The following is a 20,537-nucleotide window of genomic DNA, read 5'->3' on the forward strand; positions in this document are numbered from 1 at the left end:
AAAGATATTACTTTTGAACAAATACATAAATATTACAATCTATTCAATTTATTAATTAAGATGTATACTTTATAGAACACAATTCAGGAGATAAGCTGCAATAGAAACAAAAAACACATTAACCACTTTGATCTAAAGCAGATAATTCCATTAGGGGGACAATTCAGAAACATCATCTAATGGAAGAAAGATAAACCTATCAGTCCAAGAGGAAGAAACCAGTTCTTAACTTTAAACATAAATTAATATCAGAACTTTAGACTCTTGCTTACAGTATCGTAATTGCACCTGTATATCTTGATGCAATTTAAAAGAAGGCCATAACAGACACTGTATGATCGACTCAGCCTTATTCTGTGTGAACTTGATGAACCAAATTATTTAAATCTATGTTTACTTGCACAGTAAATTATTGGTAAATGACGCTATTGCCTTTGCACAACTTCCCGTATAATCGCTGTTGCCAGCATTGGTTTTGAAACAAATGAACCAAGATGCACACCTTGAGAGAAAACTTGAGACGACACATTTCTTCCTGGAAACTTTACCCTTTAATTGTTTTGACAACTCACAGGCCAGTGAAGGTCAAGTCCAACAGTGCAGCTGACAGTAGTGTACAAGTTCCCTCTCACACTGGCAAGAGGGTGGTGAGGTAAATTCGGCATTAAATGTCAGGATTCTTTTCTTTTTCTTACATTAACAATGGCTGACGACTTTCCAGCAGAGAAATCAATCAGTGTTCACCAAATGTCATTTCCCAACACAATGTTTGTATTCCAAAAAGGAGGATGTTAATCATTAGTCCACAATTTGTATATAAATTCATTAAAACAAAGTTTAATGATTTGAGGTGGTGAATCATTAATGTGTTAAGAGGAGCCAATGTCCACACGGAGACAGACGAACCCAAAGGAATCACAGAGCCTGCAGTCCAATATAAACACCGCTATGCAGCTATAGTGACATTAAGGTTATGGTCTGTGGTTTTCATTGTAAACACTCTCTCTACACTTGCCAAAGGTTCTGTAACTGATCTACTCGTTTTAGGAAGGGCCAAAGGTAAACCAAATCATGCGTTTTTTTAGGTTAAAACAACCAGAGTGACCACAGCTTTAAATGGTTGAGCTTGTTGTCATAATACAAATAGTTAATCGATAAGAAAAAAAAGGAAAAAATTCAAGAGAAAAGCTGAGCAGGGCAAATAAAAATAAAGGTAGAGGAATTCGACTGGAACTCCTTCGCCCACATTATCTACACAGGAGGAGGTTTCAGTGCACATTCAATATCTTTGCAATGAGTTTGACATGCTACATATTAAAACTATTCCAAACACTGTGAAGAGTTAACTGATATCATGATGTGAGGACTTTATTGGCAGAGCATGACCACATTCATTCACTAAAGACTTAAAAGTGAAAACACAATATTTACATAACCAAAAAAACAAACAAAACATTTTAATAAAAATATCTTATAATTACAATAGTCTATTTTAAGCATATAAGTATTTCCTTTCACATACATTTATAGAACATTTCTTTCTTTATATGTACAATCTTAATTGTCTCGACTCAGAATTGTTCTTCTTTACAATATTAAACATTTTCAGATCCCAGGGAACATCCCTGTTCAACACAAATCATCTATTTTAAACAATAGATGTCAAAAACGTACAATTATTTTCAACGTTTAGTAAAGCTTTAAACTGTTGTTTTTAGCTATTTTATGCACACTTCACAAACTGTTTTCATATGTTCTCGACCAAGTTTCCAACAAAACTTCGCAGCAAAGGATTTCACATCTTTCACCCATATAAAATTCAAATTACAAGAAATAAAGTTATTATGGCAAGAACAAAGGTGATGCTTGGATATTGCGTCCCCTCATTTGAACAAAAAAAAGTGATATAAATAGCGTTTTTGATTTCTGTTTAATTCCTCCCAGCGGTTTTGAAATCCCCCTGTGATTGTGCCTCCAGTGGGTGTGAGTCCCTGGCGAAGATTTGCTGGCTTTGGACCGGCTCTGTGCGGGCTGCACACCTGTGGAGGGGGGATGAATAGAGGGGGTGTGTGAACCGAGAGCTCCAGACTGACTGGCGCCACCGACAAAACAGAGGCCATGCTTGATCAACAACCCAAAACATACCAGGTCAGACAACAACCACAGTTCTCCGGGCTTTTGGGCAAACTTTTATACAAGACACAGCTGCAAGCAGCCAATAGACTGTCACCGGTCCTCGACCGTTTACAAGGCGAAGAGAAAGGGCGTGAGACAGAGGCAGAGAAAGAGGGGCCACTGTGACGCTTTAACCCTCTGTCTGCTGGGGGGGAATTGCTACACAAGGGAGTGGGACCGTTATTGCGCAATGCACAGCTGCCTCCGAGGATATTGGCAATTTCCAGTTCCTCAATTATTATTTTCCTGACGTTTGCTGAGGCACAGCATGTAGTAAAGTCAAATGATTGAGAACCCGAAGACCTATATATAGGCCTATATAGCCTATACCAATATGTTGTCTCTAGAGGCCCTAGAGTCAAATATCCCTCATGTCCATCATAGCGTGACTTATTTAGTGTGATGGGAGAAAATCTATTCAACTATTGATGGTGATACACACAAAATAAATTAAATAAATAACAGCAGTTTAATTAGCCATCGTTGAAACAATATAGGCAAGTAATAAGTCAACTTACCATTGTGTTGTTTTTTTTATTTCAGCGGCATAAAATTGAGTCCTCCGGCTTTTTGACTATTGACGTCCTCTAAAAAAAAGGAAGGAATATGTTTTAGCCCTCAGTGATATATAATAGTAAAACGGTAGGCCTTGTGCCTACAAAATAAATGATAGGCTACAGTAAAGCAGAATAAAAATGAGCAGGCTTTTAGCTTACATAATAAATTCTATTATAGCCTATTGAATAACAACTAAGCTGTATTGTGAGCAGTGGAGTGGCCTGCACACTGAGGTACTTCACCTATACAGTGATAAGGTGGGCCTCTGTCACACAGCAAATGCTCACAGTCATTATGATGCAAATCATTTAAGCCCACAATCAAGTGCGCAATCTCGCCAATTGCACGATTTTCGAGGCCAGTGGGTGAGGAAAAAAATAATAATCTTTGTTTTTATTTTTCTAATAAAGCTAGTTTCCAGAGAGCCGACACAAATTTGAGAGGACAATGAATGACAGATAACGGGAATGCTGCTCGTGACAGGACGCGCTTTGTCTGAGTGTGACGGGCGGACATGTGTGTGTCTGACAGAGGGAGCCATATGGGTCCGGACCCGGCGTGTCCCGACAGATGGACGCGTCTTACCTGGTGGTCAATGTTGAGTACCGTCAGCGGTGTCCGGCTGGGGTTGGAGGCAGGAGGGCACGTCCCGGTTCGCTGTTGTTGTTGTTGTTGTTGTGGTTTATTGAGAGATGGGTGCGTCTCCAGCGCTAGCTGCAGGTCCAAGATGTAATCTATGACATGCTGGAGGATTTCCACTTTGCTGACTTTCTTATCCTGCGGTATCGTGGGCACCAGGCGCTTCAGACGGCTGTAGCAGTCGTTCATGTCGTACTGCAGGCAGAACAGGTCCTCTTCTTCCATCTTGCACCGGCTGATGTTGAGACTGTGCTCCGACAGATAATGCAAAGGGAGATCGCTGTCGCTGTAGGAGGAATCCTTCTGGGGGCGGACTGGAGTAATAGCCTTCATTTTAGATGACAACGAAAAAACGCACGGTTCAGGAAAGGAAACGTAAAAAAACAACCCACAAAACAATGACTGGTAGTAGGAGTAGTTATTTGCGATTACGACACTATGAAACGCTTAAATTATTGTAATACCTGTTTGGCGAAAGTACAAGATCACGAAAACCGTCTGAGAAAGAAGGCGTTTTAATTGTATTCTGTCAACACATATCCCGAGAAGACAGGGAACCTCTCTTACTTCACCCAGACACGGCGTGAAGGGAATGAATAGATTCCCTACATTTATAGAGGAAAGGGGAGGCGCCAGCCGCGGCTGCTTGACAGTTCTGGGCGAAAAGCTGGTCAATCACGAGCCGCCCGCTGCCCACCGACCGAACAACGGAGCCTATAAAAAGGCGTGTCTCATTCTGTGTGTGTGCGACGGTGGCGGTGGTGCGCGCGCTGCGGTGGGCTGCTTGTCTGTAGAAGAAAGGTGTGTTTGTGTGTGCGAGACTGCGAGTGTGTTTTTTTTCTCTCTCTCTCTTCCCAAACCAAGGAGGAATATGAACTAAAGACACCTGCCACACCTGCTCCATTGTATAAAATACAATAGTATGAGGAAAAACACAATCGTGAAATTGATCCATAAATGTGATATGCTATTTTCCAATGAATTGGACAGATTAGCCAAAGATTGCATTATGTGTAGGATTTTGTCCGTGCGTAATTACGCACAGCCACAACTGGAGATTTTGTCAGTAGCCTACATGTAGCCTATGTCTGTGCTAACTGCTAAACCATGCGCCACCATGCATGCTTGTAAAATCGAATACATTAATCTAATATTGGACCATATGTGATGATGGTAGGCTAATTAAAATAACTAAGTGTAGTAGTGTATAAGTTAAACATATTACTTATAATTGCTTGTCTTTGTCATTGGTAGGCTACTGTCTCACAAGGTGTGCATTATTATGAGAGATATCTTTCTAAACAAAGTGCGTTTAATATAAAACGCTATGGGAGCCAGCCAGGGACAGCCCATAAACTTGGCGGGCCGCCCGTCTGCGCCACATTCCCATTCCTTTGCCCAGCTGTGTGCGTTATTGTGCCTCCTACATTCCTCCACTCCCAGGGCCCATAGACCTACTGCTCCCTCTCGCTGACAGCGTTTATTCAGCGCTCTGCCGGGCAGACTGCCTGGCGCCGGACCGTGACGTCATCCATTCACACTCAACTCTCCACTATTGGCACCGTTTTTTTCCCACTCTTCCCCCCCACCTCATTTTGTCTTCATCGCTCGCTCCTTCCTCTCATTTCTTTCTCTCTCTCTCTCTCTCTCTCTCTCTCTCTCTCTCTCTCTCTCTCCCTCCCTGTCAGCCAGGTTGCCAAGACAACATGGACGCTAGGCAGTAAGCTATAGTAGTAAGCCTGCTTGAGTGTTTTCTGTTTTCAAACCAGGACAAATATGGGGCCCTGAAGACCCAGGAAAGGGGATGACACCCACCTCAGTGCTTCTTTGGAGGTTTAATGTCCCAAACTTTATGGGAACCCCTTTTGCCATGAATATTGAAAGGCTTAAATGGGGTTAAATTGTTATTCTCTACTCTACTCTACCCTCTCTCTCTCTCTCTCTCTCTCTCTCTCTCTCTCTCTCTCTCTGTGTTAGTGTTGTCATGGAAAGTGGTTGTTCTGCTCAGTAATGTGTGCAACAATGTTTTGCTCAGGGGCGACTTCAAAAAGGTAGTATGAACCTCTGATAGAAGTGTTTCTGCTAGGATTGGAAACTTGTGCGTGAGAAAAAAAGTGTTAAGATTTGCCACTATAAAATTAACAAGACTCAGTCAGTCTATCCTCCCAATCCGTCTGGCTATCCTCATCCCTTTTCTCCTCAGTGGGTTGATTAATAGATCTGAACTTGCATATGGCCATTGACATTGGCAGGGAGTGAGGAAGTCAATTGTTTTATTTGCATTTCTGCGACAGGCTATGCTATGGAATGTGTAGTTGTGGTCCCTTATTCCGGGATGGACGGAAATGCAAGTGAATGAAGAATTTATTTATTGTCACAAGTTTACAGGTGTAAAGAAGTGGGTGGTAGTGTTGTTTTCAGGAACGGAAATGTGTGTGTGTGCCTATGTGTGTGTGTGTGTGTGTGTGTGGGGGGGGGGGGGGGGGGGGATATAGTAGTAATGATTTACACATGTAGGTCTATCATTCTTGTCAGAAGCAGGAAAATAATTAACGTACAGAGTGAACTACAGTGATCTCTTTATAGGGTGATTATGGTAGCTGGGTCTGAATTCGTTAAAATCATGCACTTGGTGACAAGTTTTTGATTTTTGGTATGGTGGTAGGTAAGGTTATAAGGTTTTCAAAAACCATCGCAAACGAGTTGGGAGCGCCCCCTAGTGGTCCGTTTGCAATGAATCTAATATTAAATGGGTCAGTATATGGTTATAAATCAAAATAATTGATAAAAGAGATTTTCCAATGGATTCTATTAGTATTGGGTGTGCTAAATAACATACTAAAAAATTAGGAAAAAATAACTTCTGGAAAGGCATCATTTTCAAGATGGCGTCCACGATGGCTGCCGGGAGCTTAAAATGCCTATAAACTGGGATTTAATACATACAAAATCATAACAATTATGCACTTGGTGACAAGTTCTTGATTTTTGGTATGGTGTTAGGGATGGGCATAAGGTTTTCAAAAACCATCGCAAACGAGTTGGGCTCGCCCCCTAGTGGTCCGTTTGTAATGAATCTAATATTAAATGGGCCAGTATATGGTTAAAAACCATAATAATGGATAAAAGAAAAAATTCAATGGATTCTATTAGTATTGGGTGTGCTAAATAACATACTAAGAATTTAGGAAAAAATAAAAAATAACTTCTGGAAAGGCATCATTTTCAAGATTGCGTCCACAATAGCTGCAAAATGCCTATAAAGCTTGGATTTAATATGTAAAAAATAATAATAATAATTGATAAAATAGATTTTCCAATGAATTCTATTAGTATTGGGTATGCTAAATAACATATAAACATTTTGGGTGAAAATAACTTCTGGAAAGCCATCATTTTCAACATGGCGTCCACGGTGGCCTCAGTAAGCTTAAAATGCCTATAAACTAGGATTTAATACATAAAAAATCAACAATTAACAATTATGCACTTGGTGACAAGTTTTAGATTTTTGGCATGGTGTTAGGTATGGGCATGGGGTTTTCAAAAACCATCGCAAACGAGTTGGGCTCACCCCCTAGTGGTCTGTTTGCAATGAATCCAATGTTAAATAGGCCAACATTGGATTCATTGCAAACAGACCACTAGGGGGCGAGCCCAACTTGTTTGCAATGGTTTTTGAAAACATTATGCCAAATATCTAAAACTTGTCGCAAGTGCATAATTGTTATGATTTTGTATGTATTAAATCCCAGTTTATAGGCATTTTAAGCTTACTGAGGCCACCGTGGACGCCATCTTGAAAATGATGCCTTTCAAGAAGTTATTTTCACCCAAAATTTGAATATGTTATTTAGCATACCCAATACTAATAGAATCCATTGGAAAATATATTTTATCAATTATTATTATTTTTTTTTTACATATTAAATCCCAGCTTTATAGGCATTTTGCAGCTATTGTGGACGCAATCTTGAAAATGATGCCTTTCCCGACGTATTTCTTTCCTAATTCTTTAGTATGTTATTTAGCACACCCAATACTAATAGAATCCATTGAAAAATCTCTTTTATCAATTATTATGGTTTTTAACCATATACTGGCCCATTTGATATTAGATTCATTGCAAACAGACCACTAGGGGGCGAGCCCGGCTTGTTTGCGATGGTTTTTGAAAACCTTATATCCATACCTAACATCATGACAAAAATCAAAAACTTGTCACCAAGAGTATAATTGTTATGATCTTTTATGTATTAAATCCCAGTTTATAGGCATTTTAAGCTCCTGGCAGCCATCGTGGACGCCATCTTGAAAATTATGCCTTTCCAGAAGTTATTTTTTCCTAATGTTTTAGTATGTTATTTAGCACACCCAATACTAATAGAATCCATTGGAAAATCTCTTTTATCAATTATTTTGATTTTTAGCCATATACTGACCCATTTAATATTAGATTCATTGCAAACAGGCCACTAGGGGGCGCTCCCAACTCGTTTGCGATGGTTTTTGAAAACCTTATAACCATACCTACCATCATACCAAAAATCAAAAACTTGTCACCAAGTGCACGATCTTGTTGATTTGGACGAATTCAGACCCAGCTATGGGTAAAAGACCAATCTATTGGCATTTACATCTTGTGAGCTTCTTATGTATTTCAATGTTTCACAGTGGGCCTGTAACCAAAAAAAGGAAGAATGACTTTGCAATAACTGTTTTTCTTTTGTTGGCTTTTCGTAGTTCCTCAGCATGTACTTCTCTAATTGTACCTCTTCTGTTTGTATACTTCCCTACAGGACCTGTGGCTCTGCTGACTGGGGAGCAGAGCAGAGCAACTGGAGACTCATTACTAGTCGGGCCTAATAGGTGAACTTCCCTTGCTTACACAGGTGAGGTAAACACTAATAGTAATGGAGCTCTGACTGCCAGCTCTACTAAAACAATTCAACACACATCTCCACGTGTCCTGTACAGGAAAACGCCCAGTTTGTGCTATTGTCAGCACCCTTGATAACGTGTGATAAAACTCAATTGTACGTTTGAGACTCAGTTGAAACTAGATAGATAGATAGATAGATAGATAGATAGATAGATAGATAGATAGATAGATAGATAGATAGATAGATAGATACTAGATAGATACTAGATAGATAGATAGATAGATAGATAGATAGATAGATAGATAGATAGATAGATAGATAGATAGATAGATAGATGGATAGATAATAGATAGATAGATAGATAGATAGATAGATAGATAGATAGATAGATAGATAGATAGATAGATAGATAGATAGATGGATAGATAGATGGATATATAGATAGCTTATGACAGAGCCTACATGTAATGTAACATAACCTACTATAGTATTTTACAAAATAAATCCCCTTTGAGGTAGCAACAGCAGCAAATGTTTGGAAAGTAAAACGCTAGAACTTTGTGACGGCTACATCTGTAAATGGACTGTCTTTACTGGACAGTGGTTTGTGGCTGTAAAAGTTGGTGGCACGCACGCAGGCAGGCACGCACGCACGCACGCACGCACGCACGCACGCACGCACGCACGCACGCACGCACGCACGCACACACACACACACACACACACACACACACACACACACACACACACACACACACACACACACACACACACACACACCACTCAGGTGGCACAGCTTGCATAACACCTGCAATTCCCTCATGCCCAATCTATGGCATCAGAATCTATGGTTACACAAGACACTTCCTGCCTACCTTACAACAGCATTTGCCTCACTTTATAAAATCTGGTGACATGACGGTCACAATAACACCAGGTTTACTGTGTCTCCCTAGCCCTTCCAGTCATTTTGTTTTAAGTTGTTAAATGGTACACAATATTTGCCATACACGCAAAATCTCGGGATTCGTGCTCACAACCGCCTTTGCCAGCAAAGAGAAATCTTGGGTTTATTTAATGTGATTTCATCCAGAATTAATTTTAATTTACCGTCTGTTAGCTGATTTTAGCATCTGTCGCTAGCCTCAGGTACCTGCATGCAGGTGTGAGGTCATCGAATATCCAAAATCTCCACGCACACGATCTAAACTTTAGATCGCCTCATATAGGAACTGTGATTGCAAACATGTCCACCGTAAGATGAACCTAAATAGGTTTGAATGGGGTTTCTAGGTGTAAGTATGTAGGACTAGTAGCATGCCAAAGTTTGTGCTATTGCCATTGAGAATGCATTGGGCGTTTAAGTTAAATACGGGGGGCACATATTTTGACAGCAGAAACTGCCTGTCATAATTTCTCCCTATTCCAAAGCCCCCCCAGGTACATATTTAAACTATTTTCAGCAATGGTACACTTGTTTTTTCAGTGGGTAGATTTTGAAAGTAGATCTCACGTCATAAATGTGTGGGCACCCCTGATCTAAAGCAACTACTTCCGGCTCAACGAAATAGTTCACAGCTGTCCAAGTTTTGTTGCGACCGAAGGTCGCAGTTAACTATGGAATCGTGCATTACCCGTCAGTGTGTTGTTTGGTTGGTTGGTCACCCCTGCTGTGGCTCAGGAGGTAGAGCAGGTCGTCCAATGATCCATGGGTCGGCGGTTCGAATCCCGGCTCCTCCTGTCTACATGTCGAAGTGTCCTTGGGCAAGACACTGAACCCCAAATTGCTCCCGATGTGCTGGTTGGTACCTTGCATGGCTTCCACTGCAATCGGTGTATGAATGTGTGTGTGAATGGGTGAATGTAATGCACAATCTATGTAAAGCGCCTTGGATAAAGGCGCTATATAAATGCACCATTTACCATTTACCCATGCCTCATGACATCACGTGACATCATCAGGGATGGAGATCCATGAGGTATGGAGATCCCTGATGTCATCAGTATTAAGCCCATATGGAGATTCCTGATCATCAATATTGGCCAGCAACTCTACATCTGACCTCAAACCCTTAGATCTCCATTTATGGAGCTGACATTCCATATATGTTGATCCTTCCCATCCAGCCTTCGTCTTCGATGTCTCCCTTTTGACTGATACCTGTCCATTTAAACTCTAGACGGGCCTGCCCCAAAGTTATTAGTGCAGCCGCGCCTGGCGAGAGTCACAGTCACTCATCAAACCCTGTACACTCAGGACAATGTCCCCGCTGCCACCCTTATATCTCCATATATGGAGCTGACCTGTTCTGACATTCCATATGTTGATCTGACCTCATCAAACCCTGTACACTCAAGACACACTCCATATATGGCCAGTACAGAATTCATTCCATATGTTGATCTGACCCCCCCCCCCCCCCCCCCCCCCCCCCATGCCAAAGCGCCAGTGCTCGCCCCGGAATTCTGCTGTCACCCAGGCGGATATGTTTATCTGACCCCCCATTCCAAAGTGCCAGCACTCGGCCAGCAGTCTGCTGTCACCCATGCGGATGCGAGCACTCTTACTGGTAGCTTAGAGTTGGAATCTGACACCACCGCTGAGTTTAGCGGTGGTGCCAGATAAATAAAACATGAATCGACGGAACATTCTGTTAATGGCAAACCACGGATAGATTTGAATTGATGGAAATGTCCGTCAATGGCAGGGAATGTGTAGAACAGATCTGCTGTGTCAGTGGTCTTAGTTGTGCTTGTGATGGACGATGACACGCGTCTCTTCTTTGACAGGCACAACACATTCCGTCATCATGGTTCATCTCCAGGTGTATTGTCCATCTAAGGAAGCATGCTCTTTAAGGTAATCTAAATAATAATGTGTGGTCTGTCTGTCTGTCTGTCTGTCTGTCTGTCTGTCTGTCTGTCTGTCTGTCTGTCTGTCTGTCTGTCTGTCTTTTCTGTACAGTATGTCTGCCTGCCTGACTTGCATGGTTGTTTGTGCATGTTGGTTACTTGGTTGTGATGTGTGGTGAGTGACACACATTCTTTGTCAGTCTCTCCAGGTGACACAGTGTTGCACGGCATCTATAATTCTCTTATGGGAATGTAATGTGTGGCTTCTAAAGCCATGGATCTATGATAGCTATTTGTTTTAGAATAGCTCAAGGCTGAATGGAGTGCACGTCCTAAACACAGGCTGGGCTAAGCTGGCTGGTTTAGCTGTGGCTGTAATGGGTGGTGACACGGTCCCTCCAGGTGACACAGTTTGCACAACATGTCTTATTCTCTGGTGGCCTCAACACTAAACAGAACAGCTCTCTTCATGTCATTTACACAGGTGCATTCAGTGTTTACACAGCAACCCGAGTAACCATCCATACACATACATGCCTGCACGCCTGCATGCACGCACGCACGCACCCATGCACACCCACGCACACACGCACGCACACACGCGCGCACGGCGCACGCACGCACACAGACACAATAGAAGCAACATGCACACCATTGTTTTCTCCCGATTGGCATTGATGATCAAAGACATGAGTTTGCATCAGGTAAAATAAAAATTATGTTTGAATCTTAAATGTAAGGCTTGTAAAAAAGAACCCTCAAAATGTAGGTGCTGGAAGCAGTTCCATAATTTGCTAAAAAGTGTTGGTCAGCTCTGTCTCGGTCAGCTCTGTTCCGATGAAGGTCAACTGACCAAAAGCTTTATGTGCACAGCTTTTCAGATAAAACTACATGAACAACTATACAAAAAAGGGGCACCTTACTCCTTTAAACACGTCACATGAGGTCACATGATGTTTACTGCTGTAAACAAACATTAAAAGTCCATAGACTTGGCTGCCAGTTTGTTTGCTAGCGCTCCTCAAAAATAAAATGATCAAAAGAAAGGGACTGGAGTTAAAAGGAGCTACATGGGGTTATGCACAGTCCTGTACTGCATGTGAAGGGCAACCAGCCAGCAGTCCAATGCACCTGCTGGTTCTGTGTTCAGTGGCCATAATCTATTCTTATATGGACTAATTTAAAACCGTGACTTATGTTCTGGGACGCGTTTTGTTTCGATTATGACTGGTCAACTCTGACTATACTCAGTGGTTTCTCTGTTGGCACTGGGAGTTTTTCATAACTCTCCCAGCTGCTACAGTACTTTCGCTTCCCCAGTTCCACCACCGTCAAGTGAAAGATTACTGACCTTTTGAATGCCATTGCAGCGCAGCGTGGCGGTGTCCTGTTTGTAGTTCAAACTATGGAAACACCTAACAACATGTAGGTGCAGCAGTGTGTGTGTGTGTGTGTGTGTGTGTGTGTGTGTGTGTGTGTGTGTGTGTGTGTGTGTGTGTGTGTGTGTGTGTGTGTGTGTGTGTGTGTGTGTGTGTGTGTGTGTGTGTGTGTGTGTGTGTGTGTGTGTGTGTGCGTGTGCGTGTGTGAGAGAGTCAACAGGTGCACCATTGTTGCGTCCAGTTGAACATGTGCTGTTCATCTTGTGCTGTTGTCTCCCTACGCTGGTGGCAGAGCCCTCATCCAGACCAGGATTTATCAATATGTTATTAACCAGCTTTGTTGATATTCTGCACATAGAGAACATTCTCACAACTGATGCTTATTCTCAGCACAGGGGGGTGTTAGTGTTGTCAATGACTACTATTCACACATGGTGACCATAAACACAAACACACCCATGCGTGTGTGCACGCATGCATGCACACACGCGCGTGCACACACGCACATACACACGCACACACATAAACAGAATGAAGACAACAGCATTACATGAATGTGAATTGCAATCGAACGGACAGGCCAGGGAACATGCACATGCATGTTTGTAGACGACTGTAACAGTCTGATAGTCTGATAGATGAAACAGATATCAAGAAACAGGAAACACTGCTCTCTCACTATCACTACCACTACCACTATCACTTTCACTATTACTGTTGAAATGTGTCAGTGAACTTCTTTTCTAAAATTGTCTGAGGCCGGGATTCATATAGTGTACAGTATGTCTTGGGTGTTTTTTGTTTCCTCGTATTTTATTCCTATAGTCTCCACTATGTTATGTTATTTTAAACCAATCTGTATGGTAGAGTATGTTAGGTCAGAAAGAGAAGGATGAGGCTGGCCGGGCATGAACTGGTGGCAAGCAAACTGACACTGTGGAGCCATCCCAACTTTCCGAGGGTATGGAAGCAGTCCTGAGTTGGTGTTGGCTATAGACTGCACCATCACATCACAATGTATGTTATTACAGTATAACTAGCACATTTGCTGTGGTTGGAGGTCTCCCTATACTCCATAGAAATGTAGACACTGGTGTTGGGTAGGACACCGACTGGTTGCCAATGTCAATTAAGTTATTTGAAGCAGACGCTGTGCTGGATACTATAGGACACTACATGTGTCTTTATCATAGTTTGGACATTTTGTGCATTTTTATTTTATTAACATTGTAGATGCAAGGTTAAGCAAGACCTTTGCCAATTAACATATAGACACGTAACCAATTAGCCTTGGTCTAACAATTGACTAAATAAAAGAGAGTAATGAATTATTACTCTCTCATTTTATAAAGATAAACACACACAGAGAGAGAGAGAGAGAGAGAGATGGAGAGAGAGAGAGAGAGAGAGAGAGAGACACAGAGAGACAGAGAGACAGCGAGAGAGAGAGAGAGAGAGAGAGAGAGAGAGGAACAGAGAAAGAAAGAAATGGTACAAGGATGAGATGAGATGAAGTTTGAGACTCCACAGTTGAATGGCTTCTGGAGTGCATGTGGTTTCAGTGACAACGACAGTCATGTCATGTCAGAGTCAATGTGGAACTCGACCCCCTTGACCTTCAGGGTCATTATTAGGTCCATGATACTGTGTGGTGAGGGATTAGAGCCCATATGTTTCTGGGACGCTACTTAGTGCAACAGACTGTCTGGTCTGAATAGCCAGTGACCGATGGACAGGTTGATTGATATGTTGATTGAAAGCAACGGACAGCTGATTGATTGACACATCTGTGTTGATGTTTAAGAGGTTGATTATGTAATGTGAGACTTGCTTCTGTTTGATTTTGCATATGACCAATTTGATTTCTATAAACAAGAGAGAGAGAAATAAAAAAGCAATACATTTTAACCCTAATTTTTTTTTTAACAGTACAGTTGAGAAGGGCTTCATGATCCTTTACTTTGTACAGTACACAATTATCTTCTGCATGTTTTATGTTGATATAACACAGAACCAACTGGACTGTAAATGTTTACTCCTCTTACATGGGGTACAAATTCAGCTTCAGTCCGTTTCTCCCTATGCAACACGCACGCACGCACGCACGCACGCACGCACGCACGCACGCACGCACGCACGCACGCACGCACGCACTCACACACAAACAGCCCTTCAGAACTTTTGGAGGGACTTTAGGGAGGAATGTCATTGAACATATTCAACCACGCGCCCCAGATCTCCGCTGCAAACACGCTCCCACTGATTCTCCCAAAGAATTAATTGCTCCAAATAATCTCACCATCTGGTCGCAGAGGTGCATACCTACAAGGCTGCTAGCATGCGGAGGAGGCCTATTCAGGCCCCAATGCAGTGCTTCTGTGCTGCACTGAGAGGAGAGAGAAGAGAGAGAAGAGAGAGAGGCTGAAAAGAGGACGGAATGACAAAGACCACCATCTGCTCCTTGTCTTTTCTTGTCAGGGACTCTGAGCGCTATAGCAGGGACCTTGCCTCTACTGATCTGACTCCACTCTGCTGGAATGTTGTTCAGAGAGAGAAAGAGAGAGAGAGAGAGAGAGAGAGAGGGAGGGAGAGAGGGAGGGAGAGAGAGAGAGAGAGAGAGAGGGAGGGAGAGAGGGAGGGAGAGAGAGAGAGAGAGAGAGAGAGAGAGAGAGAGGGGATGAAGTAAGGCCTCTCTTAAATTCATAGCTCACAGGTGCCTCTCTCTCACCCTCTTTCCATTACTCTCCTCCTTGTCCCTCCTCTTCCCGCCTAACTCCCCATAACACACACACACACACACACACACACACACACACACGCACACATACACGCGCACACATGCGTGCACACATGCACACACTACACACTACACATGCACACGCACGCACGCACGCACGCACGCACGCACGCACGCACGCACGCACGCACACCTATTACAGCATTTTCTCCACCTTTCCTCCCTGTTCACCATGAGGATCTTCCTCCAGGGATGTTGCAAGTACTATCTTTTAGTCCTCTCTCTCTCTCTCTCTCTCAAATTGTCTATCTATCGTTGTGGTCTTTTAAGCCCCTTTATCTATCTATAGTTCCAACACTGCTGTCTTTTTACTTCCCGTTCGCTCTTTCACTCGTTCTCCCCCCTCCCTCCACTCTCTCTTTTCACCAGTGCTCCATATAGTAGGAGCTGCTGGTGGGATTAGGTTGTGCCTGCTCTCCATAATGAGAACCAGGGGACTTGCATTGAGCCCAGGTTGATCCTTGGTCATTAACCCATCCTCCTTCCCTCCCACCCCCCCTTTTTCTCATCCCTTCATTCCTCTGCTCTTCAGGGGATGTTTCATCCCGACTAATCTCTCAATTGATTTGAATTATTCATGTTTCTTCTTTTGACCTTCTGATAGGTTGAAGACACACAATGCCACCCCGCTCATGTCTTTAAAAACATCTGTTTTTATCACCCCAAGCTTTTGTTTGATTTAGCTCGGCCTTCTTCCAGTTCATACCTCTCTCTCTCTCTCTCTCTCTCTCTCTCTCTCTCTCTCTGTCATAACATTTATTTTCTTTTTGCGTACTTCCACAGGGGGGGATTTCTCATTTCTCATTGAATCAGTGTTCTTTACACTGGGGTGGTATAGCGGTGGTGGTGGGGGGACGGGGGGGTTGGGGGGGAACAGGGGGGCGGCCCGGCCTGCACATCCACTTGTAGCTGTGGAATTTGGTGTGATGTGCACAGTGAGGAAAAGGCTTGGAAACTATTGGGAGAATGAATGAATGTTCAACCGTGCCCTATAGTGTGTGCTGTGTAGGCGGCTGCTGCTGCTGCTGCCGGTGTGTGTGTGTGTGTGTGTGTGTGTGTGTGTGTGTGTGTGTGTGTGTGTGTGTGTGTGTGTGTGTGTGTGTGTGTGTGTGTGTGTGTTTGCTTGCTTGCTTTGTGCTCCAGGGGGCTCAGGGCCCTCTCCACCTCCACACCCCTGGGAAAGTGTAACAGGTGTGCCTTCCAGTGCGGTGTGGCCTGAGGCAGGCTGGACCCCCCAAAGACCTCCCAGCATCCACCCACTCTGCCTGGAAACATACCTCCCTGTTAACGGCTGTGGCTCCAGCAGCTTCTTCTGAATAAACACAATGTGTTGGCTAATTGTTCCAGATGTTTGAAGTTGCAGAACTATTTTAAGATTTACATTTCTGCTTTTATCAGTACTTTGATGTGCTTTGGCGTACTGCAGCGATATGTATGTATATATGATGGGATGAAAAAGCATTATTAACCTTTGGCTTGTGTTCAAAGCATTCAGACAAACACCCCCCTGCTCCCTCAGAGGAACTTAAGAGACTATTTGAAAATTGACTTGTGGTGGAAAAATCGCCTGCTCTTGGTCTCGAGTCAAAAGCTTTTCTTTTTTCCATTTGCAAAGCGCTGGAGCCCATCTAAATGAATAGATGTAGCGTCGCAAGCACTAGAGAGGCTTATTCTCAGAGGCAGACTCTTAACTCAGAGAGGGTACAACTGGAACCAAAGTGGCCCCACTTTGTTCCATTTGTACACTCGTGGAGTTAAACGAGCACTCTGGATTTGACTGTGTGGTGCCTCTCCAACGTGTTGGCCGTGCAGGGAGGGAGGCCAGCACAGATGGTTAGGAACCAAAGGAAGGGGACTTTTTCTCAGGCCTTTAAATGGTGCGAGCTCTCTTTCTTAGCTGATATTTAGCTCCTTCAAATGCTAATGGAGTGGCTTCTCTCTCCAAGGTTAGCATAACAACTATGGGAAAGCCTTCAGATCTTGGACATTTGTTTACCCGATGAAAGAGACTGCACATCCTAAGATCAGAGAGAGAGACAGGGGGAGAGAGAGAGATAGGAGAGAGAGAGAGAGAGAGAGATAGAGATAGGAAGGGAGGGTGAGAGAGAGAGAGAGAGATAACATTATGAACTATGCCAGTCAATTTCAAGGTACAAAGCAACACTATTTACGTAAACCGTTTTCTGACAGTTAATTTTCATCACCACTTATATATTTTCCTCTCCGGTGATTTTGAGAGGAAACCATGCCTTAGTAATGCAATGTTAAAGTGTGTGCAATGATAAATTGTGTGTGTGTCTGTGTGCGTGTGTGCGCGTGTGTGTGTGTGTGTGCGTGTGTGCGTGCGTGTGCGTGCGTGCGTGTGTTTTCAATATCCACAAATTGAAGATGTGAGGCAGAGATTCTGAATCATAATAAATAAACGGTGGGAGAATACGGAGCTGCATAGCATTAATGTACTGAGAGAGTTAGCAAAATAAATCTGCAATGCTTTTGTTTGTTTTCAGATCATCTATTTAAATTTCCTGACATGATTTTTATGAGTTATATAATATAATAATAATAATATAATTTGAGCTGGAACATAGCGTTAACGTCATAACTATCAAAAGGTTGGCATACTGTAGCTTGCATTAACCCATTTTGGGTGGGAACCCCTTTTGGTGTTAGCATTATGTCTATGTTATGCTTTAGCTATTGAAGAATAGCAGATCTACAAGCTCCGAGCTTGTAGGTCTGCTATTTTTGAAAAATCGTAAAAATGTGGCGCAAATCTTTGAATATATATTCTTTAACTCAGGTCTAAATTTTGGATTAAGCAAAACGCGGGATGATATTAGAGGCCTTTTCTGCCACGATTAGATGTTGGGTTACACAGTTAAATGGACACGGAGGACTTTTACAGTGTGCACAAAGCGGTTAAATGGACACGGAGGACTTTTACAGTGCACAAAGCCAAAAACAAAAAGGGGACCTGTGGGTTGGAGCTAGTTTCACCCCCACACAATTTGTGCTGTAGCCAAAGGTTGCTTTGATACTGCTTTTAGCTTCACTTGATCCTTGGAAACAAAAACAAAAGAAGAGAGAAAAGATTTACATCACCATGGAAACACCAAAAGCAAGAAAGGAATAGTCTCAAAGAAAAGTTTGAAACCAAAAATCCCAGGCTGAAATAATAATAGCACTGTAGCAGCAGCCATTTCTTTGGATTAACATTCTCAAATGGTATTGTTACATGCAAAGCCCAAGATAAAAACAACAATCTTCTGTCTATGTCTATGTTATGCTTTAGCTATTGAAAAATAGCAGATCTACAAGCTCGTAGTGTGCCACCGAGTGGCGCGCTACGAGCTTGTAGGTCTGCTATTTTTGAAAAATCGTAAAAATGTGGCGCAAATCAAATGGTATTGTTACAGTACATGCAAAGCCCAAGATAAAACAAAACAATCTTCTGTGTACTTGCTTCGGGGAAAGAGAGATACTTTAAATTATTAAACGTGTACAATAAGAAAAAAAAAGAAAAGGAAAACAGTATGCTCTATAAAATGAAGCCAGCCATAAGTACCACCATTCCCCCCGCTGAATAGTTTCACAGGCAAACAACTCATATTATGCTTCAAAACTGTAATAAACCACTATCTTTTCAGCGTCGTCTTTATGCATTATTCACTTAGTTGCCAAGAGGAGACTCTAGAGGATGGTTAAAACCCCACTACAATATTTATGTGGCACGCATGGATGCCACACACACACACAAACACACACACGCACGCATGCACGCACGCATGCACGCACACACGCACAGTATACACGCACGGGCATGCACAGATTGCACACACACACATACGCACGCTTGCAGGCGCGCATACACACATGCGTCAAAGATGCATTAAGAAAAGGGAGAGACAGAGTTTTGCCGAACTTGAAACTCTAAGCAGGAATCCATGGCTACCTACATCTCCATGGATTAGCAACACAAACCTCATGATACCGACTGTGTTTCAGACCCACAAGAGACTGTCATTGTCTGTGTGTGCTGGATACCTGTTGGCAAGGGTACCATTACACATACAGTATGCTTTGTTTAGGATTACTGCCTCTCACATCGTTCGTTTGCTTCCTGCCTGCCTCTGGCCCACATACATAGATTGTTTATGTCTGTTCCAGGATCCAGGCCAGCGATGAAGGCTAGTTCAACTTCTTTCACTTGGGACTTCTATAATAGGAGCATTCTGAGAGATGATCCATTTGAAAACGGGAGATAGAAAACACGATCCTTAGAGATGCTAAATATATTTCTGAAGAAAAAAGAAAAAAACACGTTTGATTAAAGACCGGCGGCCATATGTAGTGCATCAAACTTCACCAAGTAGCTGTAGTGCGTTAGCTGAGGTGGTGGTGGTGGTGATGATGATGATGATGAACAGTGCTGTTCAGTGTGAAGATGTATGTGTATACATGTATGTGTATGTATTTCGTCAGATCATAGCAATGAGAAAATCGGAAAATGAGAAATGTCACCATGAGATTCGGACACTGTATTGATCTGAGTGCACCAACTGAAGTCTATTCTATGGATTTCTCATTTTCGTCCTCCTCCTCCTATAACCTAAAAGGACAATTGGATGTATGTTCTTCCAATCAGTCCAGGTCCTCCATATGAGAAGTATCTTAACCAAGACTAGCAGCATCCCTATCTTGACACATGCATGCCACATAATAGACAGACATTTGGTGACTATATAAATCAAATCAAATCAAACTTTATTTGTATAGCACATTTCCAACGACCGAGGTCGAACCAAAGTGCTTCACACAGAGCATAAAAACATACATAGAGGCAAAAGAAGAGGATAGGAAGATAAATGAAAGCAAAGAAAAATAAAAGGAAGGAAAAGCATTATATAACAAATGTCAGAACAGAACAATATATCAAAAACAAAAGGCAATTCCATAAGTGCATGGGAACATAGTGCATACTAGGTAGGCTATAAAGGCCGGTAAACTTAATTAGGAAACGTGATTGAAAATAAATTAGTCTTTAGCAAGGATTTAAAAGTCGCCATAGGCATATAGGCAATAAGGCAAACATTCAGGGGGGAAATATATATATATATATATATATATATATATATATATACTATAGCATTTGTCAAACAGTTTCTCTTGGGGCTGGACCAAGAGTTTATACTATATAGTGTGTGCACGAAAAAGGGACTTTGATGATGAATGCATCTGTTGATCCGTTTGCAC

The 20,537-nt window shown here is 42.4% G+C and overlaps 1 protein-coding gene across 1 annotated transcript; it reads right to left on the reverse strand.

Moving 5' to 3' along the window:
• Positions 1-528: 528 nt before the first annotated feature.
• id4 (inhibitor of DNA binding 4) lies at positions 529-3,949 on the reverse strand. The gene is made up of 3 exons (XM_079503152.1): positions 3,319-3,949; positions 2,694-2,762; positions 529-2,039 (listed from the first exon to the last, which is right to left on the reverse strand). Exons 1-2 carry the CDS (start codon positions 3,703-3,705, stop codon positions 2,715-2,717), a joined length of 435 nt encoding a protein of 144 aa, XP_079359278.1. The 5' UTR covers positions 3,706-3,949; the 3' UTR covers positions 529-2,039; positions 2,694-2,714.
• Between the last annotated feature and the right edge of the window lie 16,588 nt (positions 3,950-20,537).

This window comes from Electrona antarctica (genome assembly GCF_951216825.1).
Source record: "Electrona antarctica genome assembly, chromosome: 6".
NCBI classification, from domain to species: domain Eukaryota; kingdom Metazoa; phylum Chordata; class Actinopteri; order Myctophiformes; family Myctophidae; genus Electrona; species Electrona antarctica.